General features: G+C 44.1%; 2 protein-coding genes across 6 annotated transcripts in view; both read left to right on the top strand.

The window, feature by feature from the left end:
• Nucleotides 1–882: 882 nt before the first annotated feature.
• LOC106810646 (protein trapped in endoderm-1-like) lies at nucleotides 883–2945 on the top strand. Its single transcript, XM_014814069.1, has one exon. It carries the CDS (start codon nucleotides 1097–1099, stop codon nucleotides 2606–2608), a length of 1512 nt encoding a protein of 503 aa, XP_014669555.1. The 5' UTR covers nucleotides 883–1096; the 3' UTR covers nucleotides 2609–2945.
• A 9104-nt stretch (nucleotides 2946–12049) lies between these two features.
• The window catches only part of LOC106810655 (transcription initiation factor TFIID subunit 6-like), a 9612-nt gene continuing 9239 nt past the window's right edge, over nucleotides 12050–12422 (top strand). For all 5 annotated transcript variants that reach the window (XM_014814090.1, XM_014814088.1, XM_014814086.1 and 2 more), the window contains exon 1: nucleotides 12050–12160. The gene's annotated coding sequence lies outside the window, so the exon portion shown is untranslated. The remainder of the gene's footprint in view (nucleotides 12161–12422) is intronic.

The raw sequence follows: 12422 nt of genomic DNA, 5'->3' as shown, positions 1-12422 counted from the left end.
TTTAAAAAACTGTCAATTATTTCATTACACGATGCATACATCAATGTAACCCTCTACCAATAATGCTGGCAGGTTGCATATTAGTACGCTGCTTTATTAGCTATCTCTTGGTCGTATAGCGGAATAATCACAGCCTCGACATCCTCTTTCCTTATTCAGCTTTAAAAGTTTCTGCTCCGTTGAAAACTGTAATATTTAAGAAGAAGAAAGCTGGTGATACTAGGCGTTTCTTTACACAATGACTATACAGTATATGTTTAGTGCGCGCACATTTGCATATGTCTGTAAATTCGCTGTAGCACTTTCTAGAAACGGAAGGGTCTGTCGATACAAAAAAATAACGAGAAAACTGCATCGTATTCGATTATGCACATTATGTCCAACCTTGCGAAAAGACGATATCGTAGCAAATTACTAGCAATGCGTGCGTGCGTGCGTGCGTGCGTGCGTGAGTGCGTGCGTGTGTGCATGCGCGCCCTACATGACCAGCTGAATAGTGAACAAATCATATTGTGAACCTACTGGTTCAATTAATGAGTAGCTATGTATATAGGGATTTGCCGAATATGGGGTTTGATTCATCATGGGTATTCTATATTATATTAAACGTCTATGCTTTACTTTCGCTATATCCATTGGGAGCTGTATAATTATCAAACGCGCATCCGGCACAGATATATAATAGCGACATGCGTACATTAATACATGGGTCCACCTCATGTATGTGCCTTTATCATCACTACTTGAGCGCACTAGATTGGTGCGCGCATTAGCAAACCAATATCACATCCGGTCCCTATGCCGGAGTGTCAGAGAGAGAGAGCAAGCAGCATGCACACTCGTATAACCTATATACAGATGTCTATTGCCTATGTACAGAAACAGCGCCTCGCGACATGTCATTTACGTGTTGCGCGGTCAGGTAGATGGACCTATACTTCGCGCCGTCGCCCACGATTATACTGTAGCTGCGAAAACCAATTAAGCGATCTTCTACCAGCATACCAGTTATATATAGCTGATACCAGATTTTCGTCAGACTGTAACTAACTAATCGCCTGCGATGTGAGCCTATCGCGACTGACGTTCCGAGTCGATGTTACGCGCGGCACCGCCACTACGCGACTACGCGATCCACACCGCCATATTCGCGCAGACGCGTGCCACCATGGCGACGCGCGACCCGTGGCCTTCCGCTACGAATGACAGCGACATCCTTAGCGACGTCGGCTCAAGCAGTGTCTACATCACTACGACGTCGAACGCCTCCGACATCGACCAGGCGTCTCTTCCACACACCTCGTCTGCCGCGATGAGTTACCTCATGTGTGCCTTCGGGATACTCTACAGCGTCGTCGGTGGCGTCGGCAACGGCGCCACCGTCGTCGCGCTCGTGCGCGACAGGGCGGCGCGACGCAACGCGATGACGAAGCTCGTCATCTTTCTCGCGATCAGCGACCTGCAGTTCTGCGTCTTCGCACTGCCGATGAACACGACGCGGTACGTGCACCGCTCGTGGCTGCTCGGCGACGTCGCCTGCTCGCTCGTGCCGTTCGTCTTCTACACGAACATCGCCACGTCGTTCCTGCTCGTGACGTTGATCAGCGTCAACAGATACGTCGTCATCGTGCACCAGACGATCTACCGGCGAATCTACACGAAGTGTAAGCTGGCTTCGATGATCGCCTTCGCGTACGCTCTGCCGGCGATACTCCTGCTGCCGACGCTCGTCGGCGAGTGGGGAAAGTTCGGCTACAAGCGCGAGACGTTCTCGTGCACGTTTCTCGAGGTCGACGGCCGCTCGTCGCAGCTGACGCTGTTCGTCGTCGGCCTGTGCGTGCCGACGCTCATCACGGTCGTCTGCTACGTGCGCATTCTGTGGACGGTGCGCAGCCGAAACAAGTCGATGCACGAGCAGATGCAGGGCAGAAGCACGCGTCGGCTGCACGTGCGCATCCTGCGCAAGGACGAGCGCCACCTGACAAAGACCGTCGTCGTCGTCATCGCGGCGTTTCTCGTCTGCAACGCGCCCGTGGTCGTCGTCAGCCAGACGGTGCCCGACGGTCGACTACCGCTGCTGCACTCGCTCGTCGCCATTCTGACGTGGACGAACTTCGTCGCGAATCCGTTCATCTACGCGATCAAGAACAGAACCTACCGCAACGCCTACGTGGCGCTGCTGTGCTGCAGCAGAGCGCGAGATATTCTGCGCGTCGGCAGCGATCGTTTGTACAGCGACGTCACTCGGCAGCCGAGCATGAAGAAATGCCAGGTGGCGACGCCAAAGATGGCGAGACACGAGGCTACGCCGACGTCGCGAAAGCCGTCGCAAACACTGACGCTCACATCATCGCTACGGCAGTGTGAGATAGGTGAGAACAAGGGCAAGACGACGACAGCCACGACGACGATGACAACCTCATCGACAGCGACGATGACGACAGTGGCGATAACGACGACGACGACGATAACGAATGAAGACGACGTCGGCGACATTGGCGACGTTGAGTGCGTCGGTATCGATGGCGACGACGAAAACAGCGACGACGGCTGTGGCGAAAACGACGACGACTGCTGCGACAACTGCGGCGACGACGACGGAGAATAGAGATAGTTGGTGATAGTAGTCAAGACAACGGTAGACGCACTGTTTCGACGGGAGGAAAGGCCTAGCACGGAATATGAGGCCAATATATCCACCAAACAAAACCTGACCATACTTAAACGATTGCTTGAGAACTTAATTCAAACAACCTGATTACATTACCATGTGTGAACCCAACAATGATCCGCGGTCTCTTTGTTCCTGAATAAAGCCCTCTCTGATACGGACTGTAATATCCTCACATAAGTACGCAGTGATTAATCCATATAGACGACGACGTTATAAGGATTGTATTAAACCCGTGTAAAGCCCTAATAAATTATATAAAGAGAACATTAAATGTGCTCTTGCCAGTATTTATTAAAAGTATAGTCTATTCAAAATTCAACACAAATGATTGAGTTTGGCATACATATTACCAGGAGTAGATAATAGGGAATTTGATTCCTTATAAGGAAATTGAACTCCTGATATTACTGACTTTCATATGTGATTATACGTGCGTGCGTGCGTCTGTGTGTATACACGTGTGCGCATATTATGAGCGTGCGTGCCTATACGTGTATTTTGATACTCCCTGGTCAGAAGTAAGCGCGTGCGTGCGTGCGTGCGTGGAAGGGTTTGTGCGTTTGCTCGTGCGTGCGTATCGGCGTGTAAGACCACGTACGTGCGTGCGTATGCGTGCGTGAGTGCGTGCGTACGTACATGCGATCAGACGCTCAGTTATTCACGTGCATGCCTCGAAACCTGTAGCACGTATTTCTATCGTTCTCCTTCCGCAACAATATATATCAATCATTCCCTCCGAAACAAACGAAAGCAATCCCTGCACTCACGACCCGCGAATCTCTTGCCGATGCGACACAGAAACTGTCTACGAAACACTTTTATTTCTCAAACGAATTGTTCATCGAAACTGCGCCCCTTTCAAGAACCTGCTCGTGTACTCTCTCTGTAAGGCTTGTACGCGGCAACAGAATAGTGAGTCAGCAGGTGACACAAGTTCATAATCAGTGTGTGAACAGGAAGGAAGCAGGAAGGACCTGCGTGTCACCGTCCATTCCTATGCTTGACATCCCGTATACAGTGGTTCCCGCTTTATCGGGCTTTTCCACGATTATGTCTTTGAAACGGAGTTCTACCGCGCGTTGGTACGTGCTTACCGCTTGATCTGCATAGATGACAGCTTAATCGGGACGTTTTCATGGTTCCCGACTGGTCCGGACAAAGCGGGGACCACTGTATTTATATCTGTAGCCGTATACTCACGCATACACGATTTTCGATAATTGCTTCATCACTGGGGCGGAATGATGAGTTGTCGATAGCCAAAATACTGTCGAAGACACTCATTTACTACTGCAGTCGCCATTAGGTTTGAGACCTAGCGCTAGTTGAAGATGGCGTGCTAGAGAAGTCATATCGTGCGGTGATAAGGAGACATTCAGCCAGCGAGCTATCTATTTGCCGGTGGAGATGTCTCTCCGGATAAGCCTTATTATCCAGAGCTATAATAATACCTCTAAATACTACCTACGGTATTATTAGCTTTTGTTATTATGGTCAGCCATTTTTATAAGCATTGCGGAGAATGCCTTCTACCAGCAGAGCGGCATGGATCGATTCAATATATGTGGGCTGGGAATGGCGGAATGATGAGCCGAAATAAAAATTCTGATATCGGATTCTGCCATGCACATCTTTTTCCGCTATGCCCTTGTTTTTTTTAAACACGTAAGATTGGGTGAAAAGCATTGTCTTGGGTGGCTACGGCGACGAGTGACCCGCGCGCCATTGCACATGTCCTAAGCAGGGGCGCCGAAAGTCCCTGGCTATATCAATGTACAGAGATATAGGCGCGGACACATCGGCGAGCGACCCACGCGCTATTGCACGTGTACTTTAGCATAGCAACAGGGAGTATTGGGATGTTGTGGCCTAAGTGAAATTTTCAGATTAGATTTTTCCATGCACACCTCCTTCGGGAATGTCTCCTTTCTTTTTAGCAAGTAAGATCAGCTAAAAAAACATCCTGTTATCACATATGCATCATAATGTGGAAGTAAGCCGGAGAATTTTCAGAGTGGAGCAGCGTCGACAGCGGGGTACCGTCAGTCATTGGTCCAATTCTGTTTTTAATTTATGTTAACGATATACCAGACCTTGTAAATTGTAAGTTGAAAATGTTTGCAGACGATACAAAAATTCGGAATATAGTAAGAATCATCACAGACAGTATTCTTCTACAGAAAGACCTCGATAAATTAAGTGAGTGGTCAGAGACATGGCTCCTGAAAAATTTCACGTTGAAAAATGCAAAAGAATGCATATATAGGCAGTAAAACTAACAAATATATCTACACAATGAAAGACGGGGACCAAAGAAGAATTTTGAAGGAGGAAGAGGAGAAAAATGACATTAGGGTTTGGACATCTAACGACATATGAAACCTACGATGCAGTGCATAAAGGTAGCCTGTACAGCTACCAACGTATTACGGTCAATCAGGAAGTCCTTCAAGTTTCTAGACAAGAACGCTTTCTTGATTCTATACAAAACACTTATACGACCACACCTAGAGTACCGGTACTGCATCCAGGCCTGGTCTCCCTACTTTAGTAAAGACATTTAGCGAATGGAAAAAGTCCAACGAAGGGCCACCAAACTAGTATATGGAGTAAACGTTAAGTACGAGAACTGGCTGAAGTTTTTAGGATTACAATTTTTACATACCAGCAGACTAAGAGGCGACCTGATAGAATCATACAAAATCATGACAGGAAAATATAAACTGAATCCAAACCCTTTCTTTTGTCCAGCCTCAAAGACATCACTAAGAGGAAATAACATGAAACTATATAAACAACGGTCCAGACTCCAGGTGCGACAAAACTTTTTCAGCCAGAGAGTGGTGCAACCCTGGAATAAACTGCCACAAAGTGCAGTCGCAGCTACCACGACTCACGAATTTAAAAGACCAAGGCCCCGTTGTCAGAAACAAAATTAGTCTTAACATTAGTCTTTACACTAACATTTTCTCGTAGACCGTCGACAGCACTTTGTTTCGTATTGTTACGAGGAAATCTGCTACGATTTTTCATTCAGGTAACTTCGCAGCGTTTCTGACGACGGTCTAAGAGAAAAAGGTAATGTTAAGACTAATGTTAAGCCTAATTTTGTTTCTGACAACGGGCCCCTGGCTCTTTGCGCGCAAATTGATTGTTTATAGATGGCGAAATATTGCACACCTTGATATCAATGACCATGGATATCATGTATACACACAATGCACATACACTTACACACAGCATGATCACGTACTCGTCCACTCACGTATACAAGGAAGGCAGAGGGAAGGAAAGGAGCGGGTGAAGTAGGAGTCTTTCGCTCTACAGGTCAGGGTGCTTTCCTATTCATAAACCCAGGTCTACTAATAATAATTTATTACATAAATCTATGCTGGGATACCCAGTAACCATATTAAATGCATATTTATGACAAACTCTGCTGGTGAGATATTGCGCATGCGCTAACACGTACACTCCCGTAGCCAGATTGTGTGACTGGTATACACAGCTGGTACCTTACATGCAAGATCTTCTTCCTATATCTTAAGATAGGTCTATTAATTGAATTATATCATATAAATCAATGCTAGAATACATCCTCACTATTTTAAATGCAAATTTTTCGCAAAATATTCTTTTTGGGAGATATTGCGCATGCGCCAGCACCTTAGCAGGCGTATAGTTCGGAGTGAATAAAACTAAAACTGGATAATATAGCTGATTAAAAAAGAGAGAGATGGGAAACGGAAGAAAGACGGCAGGGAAGATAGCTGAGGGCGGTAGAAGACAGAGGAGGCTGAGAGATGGACAAGGGAGGCAGGGGGAAGGACAGGCGAGGGTAAAGTAGGAGTTTTGCGCTCTACAGACTAGGGCGCTGTCCTATTCATAAACACAAGTCTACTGACAATAATTTATTACATAAATCTATGCTGGGATACCCGTAAATGCATATTCATAACAAAATATGACTCTTCTGGTGAGATATTGCACATGCGCTAATACACTCCCGTAGCCAGATTGTGTACTGACTGGTATATTCAGCAGGTATCTTACATGCAAGGTCTTCTTCCTATTTCTTAAGATAGGTCTACTGATTGAATATTATCATATAAATCTATGCTAGAATACAATATTTTTCGTCCGTTATTATACGTTCAAACTGGAGCCGGGCAGCGAAATTTTTTTCCCTATTTGAGTTCCGGACCACAGCCAATCAGCGCACTCCATTCACTCGACTTTCTCGAAGCAACAATGTAAAATGAATACCCAAATACCTAACCCTAACCCTAATCCTAACCCTAACCGGCTCTAGTTTGAACGTATAAGAACGGCCGAAGAGTATTATCTTGGAAGTCAACGGCGACCGACGTCGCAGCGCCATTTTACCATACATTAGCCATAGCTGGGAATCGTGGCGGGATGCTGCGAGCGAAGTGATGCATTTAGATCAGATTTAACCATGCACATGTGCTGTCAGCCTGCCCGGCTCCAGTTTGATAGTATAATAACGGACGAAAAATATTGTATTCTAGCATAGATTTATATGATAACATTCCATCAGTAGACCTCTCTTAAGAAATAGGAAGATGGTCGTGCATGTAAGGTACCCGCTGAATTTACCAGTCAGTACACAATCTAGCTACGGGAGTGTGTTAGCGCATGCGCAATATCTTACCAGAGGAGTTATATTTTGTCATTAATATGCATTTAATATGGTTACGGGGTATCCCAGCATAGATTTATGTAATAAATTTCTATCAGTAGACCTGTGTTTATGAATAGGAGAGCGCCTTGGCCTGTAGAGCGCAAAACTCCTACTTCACCCGCTCCCGTCCTTCCCGCTGTCTCCCTTGTTCTTCTCTCAGCCTCCCCCGTCTTCTACCGCCCTCAGCTATCTTCCCTGCCGTCTTTCCTCCGTTTCCCATCCCTCTCATTTTTAATCAGCTATATTATCCAGTTTTAGTTTTATTCACTCCGAACTATACGCCTGCTAAGGTGCTGGCGCATGCGCAATATCTCCCAAAAAGAATATTTTGCGAAAAATTTGCATTTAAAATAGTGAGGATGTATTCTAGCATTGATTTATATGATAATAATTCATTAATAGACCTATCTTAAGATATAGAAAGAAGATCTGGCATGTAAGGTACCAGCTGTGTATACCAGTCACACAATCTGGCTACGGGATTGTACGTGTTAGCGCATGCGCAATATCTCACTAGAGAAGTTATATTTTATCATGAATATGCATTTAATATGGTTACTGGGTATCCCAGCATAGTTTTATGTAATAAATTATTATCAGTAGACCTGGGTTTATGAATAGGAAAGCACCCTGACCTGTAGAGCGAAAGACCCCTACTTCACCCGCTCCCGTCCTTCCCGCTGTCTCCCTTGTCTCTCAGCCTCCTCCGTCTTCTACCGCCCTCGGCTATCTTCCCTGCCGTCTTTCCTCCGTTTCCCATCCCTCTCATTTTCAACCAGCTATATTATGCCGTTTTATTCAGTCCAAACTATACGCCTGATAAGGTGCTCGCGCATGCGCAATATCTCCCGAGAAAAAAAATATTTCGCAAAAAATATGCATTTAAAATAGAGAGGAGGTATTCTAGCATAGATTTATATGATAAAATTCTATCAGTAGACCTCTCTTAAAAATAGGAAGATCCTGCATGTAAGGTACCCGCTGAATATACCAGTCAGTACACAATCTGGCTACGGGAGTGTGTTAGCGCATGCGCAATATCTCACCAGATGAGTTATATTTTGTCATGAATATGCATTTAATATGGTTATGGGGTATCCCAGCATAGATTTATGTAATAAATTGTTATCAGTAGACCTGTGTTTATGAATAGGACAGCGCCATAGCCTGTAGAGCGCAAAACACCTACTTCACCCGTTCCTGTCCTTCACCCTGCCTCCCTTGTCCATCTTTCAGCCTCCTGTGTCTTCTACCGCCTTCAGCTATCTTCCCTGCCATCTTTCTTCTGTTTCCCATTCCTCTCTTTTTCAATCAGCTATATTATCCAGTCCGAACTGTATGCCTGATAAGGTGCTCGCGCATGCGCAATATCTCTCAAGAAGAAGAATATTTTGCGAAAAATTTGCATTTTAAATAGAGAGGATGTATTCTAGCATAGATTTCTATAATAATATTCCATAAGTAGACCTATCTTAAGAAATAGGAAGAAGATCTTGCATGTAAGGTACCCGCTGAATATACCAGTCAGTACACAATCTGGCTACGGGAGTGTGTTAGCGCATGCGCAATATCTCACCAGAAAAGTTATATTTTATCATGAATATGCATTTAATATGGTTACGGGGTATCCCAGCATAGATTTATGTAATAAATTATTATCAGTAGACCTGTGTTTATGAATAGGAGAGCGCCCTAGCTAGCATGTAGAGCGCAAAACTCCTACTTCACCCGCTCCCGTCCTTCCCTCTGCCTTCCTTGTATACGTGAGTGGACGAGTACGTGATCATGCTGTGTGTAAGTGCATTGTGTGTATACATGATATCCATGGTCATTGATATCAAGGTGTGCAATATGAGTGGCACCTTTTGGTGGGCCCCCCCCCCCCTCAACCCTGGTGGAGACCTCGAGAAGTAATGTACCTTATCTAGCAGACTGCATGGTACTCGCTCCCACCTCGATTACTGGATGGGGGGAGGGTACCCGGTCCCACCTAAGCCGATAGGTGGGACCGGGTACCAGTCTACCTCATCTAGCTGGCTCATTGTCAAAACCTGCAATGAGTCCTTGCAGTTTGGAGAGGTGGAGTTGCTTGGCCACCATCCTTACGGTAGAAAACTGAACTTGACCTGAGCTCTATAACAATCAGGTCTAAAATTTAAATCTAAGTTATTTAGTTTAAACATATTGCCTCGATCTGTTCCGGTTCGTTCTGGTATTTCTATCTACCCTAGTTATGCTTATAAAAAGTAGGAACGGCCACATTAAATGTTATTATTGCTTAAATGCGATTGTCAGGATATTTATCAATAAAATCTATAAACCAAAGAATAAACTATTTTACTATTATTAATTTATTCCTATAACACATATATTTATTTCTAATAAACCGTAGTAGTATTAGTATTAGTACATTAGCATTTCACAAAATTTGTCATGGTCAGGTGAAGATTGTAACTTCCTTTTCTTTAACCCTCACTGCTGAATACTTTTTCACATGTTCGCCTCTGTCTGCTGAATACTTTTTGCAACGAATCAAATTTCATGTATATGCGTTTAAAAAAATCATATCAAATAAACCGCCAATATCAAAATCCAAAATGTAACGAAGAATTACGAGTTCATGTAGAAATGATGATACAGAAATCCAAACTTGTGTTGTAACCGGAACAAACTTTAATATCTTACACACAGTGTGTCCATCTTGCACAAAGGAACAAAGACGCACACACGCGCGTAAGCGCGTGTGCTTCCTCTCGCGAACACCACCAGACTCTCCCTGACTCCTACATCTCTGTCCTATATATTACCCCCAAAACCCCTACATCCTGCGCGCGCATGTACCCGTTCTCCCAGACCGCATCCTACCCCCATTTCACAATGACCCTAGAAACGCTCGACCTAAAACACGTTTACCATTCTCCCCATAACATCAATCCAGCCGCACAAGATGCGGGACGCTTCGTCTACACAGAATACCACCAAAACAACCCTCGCTGACTAATTCATGCAACACCTGCAAAACACATGTTACATTATCTCCACCTTCCCCAAGACGATGACTACCCTGTCATCGATTCAGCGTCCCCGCTGATCTACACTTCAAACTAAACCAAAAAATAAATAAAAATTACTACCCTAATACTTTCCTAACTCAACCCAACGAAAAAACCTCTTTATGTCCGATTAAACAACCCACAATCAATACACAAACATAACAACAATCAAAATACAATAAGAAAACACATATGAACCATAAGGCTTCCTATACAAAACAAGTAACGATAAAGTTCGATCACCATACAAGTCAGAAACTCAACACATTTGGCAGTGAACATTTTGATATCGCTGCAATTACCATCACTCTTGCGTCTTTTTATGCTGTAACGTACGTGGCGTATGCGTATACCGACACGCATTAGCTAAACCACATTTAGCCATATGCTCCATTCATAATCCTTATTTAAACCTCTTAATCCCATTATTAACACACAGCACCGATGTGGACCTGACAACCTTTGTCACTTCCACACATCATGCAGCCAACAAAAATACGCAAAAATAATTTCATATTTTCAATTAAATGTTTTAGGCCTATCAAACTCTAATTGAAGAATGTGTTTAGCAGTCTGACAATATAGCGTAAACGTACCGTTAGCACAATTTCAAGAAAACGATCACACATTTCTACACAAAGTTTTACACAAAAGATTTTCTACGCAAAGACAACGGTCACAAGCATATACCATGAAAAAAAAATACCGCGTACATAAAGCAAAGAAAAAAAACAGATAAAAATACACATTTCTGACGATGTCACACTTTTACGTCCTCTGTCTCTGCTCTGTCAGCCTTGCCTGCTCTGGTCTGCTCTCTTCTCTCTCTCTCTCTCTCTCTCACATAGGTCGAGACTCGAACTTGCCCTCGCAGTATCACGGATGCAGCACCGGCCGTTCCTTTCTTCACGCTGACTTACTCACATAGTTCTCACGCCGTGTGTATATCCACCGTTCTCGTTCCCGCATCTCGCTATGTTTCTCCCGTCTCGCTCTCCACCATTCTTCGTCTCTGTCAATCGCTTTCCGTCGTTCTTCGTTTCTCCTACTCTTGCTCCTGTTCCCGTTTCTCTCTCTCTCTCTCTCTCTCTCTCTCTCTCTTTCTCTCCGTCTCTCTTGCTCTCTCGCCCACTCTCCGTTTCTCTCTCTCCAGTTTTCTTGCCAGCGGTGTACCCAGCGACTTCTCCTGTGTCTTCTTCCTTCTCCATCTTCCTTGCATTTGGTCCGTAGATCGATATAGTTGTAGGTAGTACCTTTAACTACCTTACGTTGCGTCCGCAAAGGAATACCCAGGTTATTGACTGTTACTGGCACCAAAATGTAACGAAGAAGTGATGTTGGATGTATAAATGGATATAGAAATCCAAACTTGTGTTTTAATTAAACTGCATAACTAACTAACTAACTAACTAATATATTGACACAGACCATAGATATATAAAAACACCCATACATTTATATATATATATGCTTGTATATATTTGTCCTGTGATATGATATATATATATTTATTTATTTATTTATCGTGTATATGGTCTATGCTGTGTGTTCACCGGTACCCGATAACGAACGATAGCGAACGATACTAATCTGTACCCAATCCGACAAAACGGTCCGATACGATACGATACGTACAATACGATTTGGGAAACAAGCATTTGTGTTTGTCACTGTTTGAGGGATTTTAATTCGTATGTGAATGTAGGCGCCACCGAGTAATCCTGTAAGGTAATCAAAATTATAACTGTTTTAATGAAATATATAACGTAGGGTGCATGTATTATTATTAAGTGATAACCAAATTTTCGGAAACTTGCTAGTATTAGACTCTGTCAACGTACAAGTGTACTTTTTAATTTTAGAACCAGTTATTGAGAGTTAGTCTGAGTTAGTGCAAGTAATTGAAGTATAGTCCGCAATAGCTCTAGTACTATAGCCCTGCGGCAGCGATCCGTGGGCTATAGTACTAGAGCTAAGTCCGCAAATGCAG

Source organism: Priapulus caudatus, unplaced genomic scaffold (assembly GCF_000485595.1).
Source record: "Priapulus caudatus unplaced genomic scaffold, Priapulus_caudatus-5.0.1 Scaffold460, whole genome shotgun sequence".
Taxonomy (NCBI): Eukaryota; Metazoa; Priapulida; class Priapulimorpha; order Priapulimorphida; family Priapulidae; genus Priapulus; species Priapulus caudatus.
The sequence above is the reverse complement of the archived record's forward strand: the minus strand, read 5'-3'. Positions and strand labels throughout refer to the sequence as shown.

Bases quoted from the DNA above. Each gene is read 5' to 3' on its own strand.
- LOC106810646 (XM_014814069.1), top strand. From the start codon at position 1,097: ATGTTACGCGCGGCACCGCCACTACGCGACTACGCGATCCACACCGCC.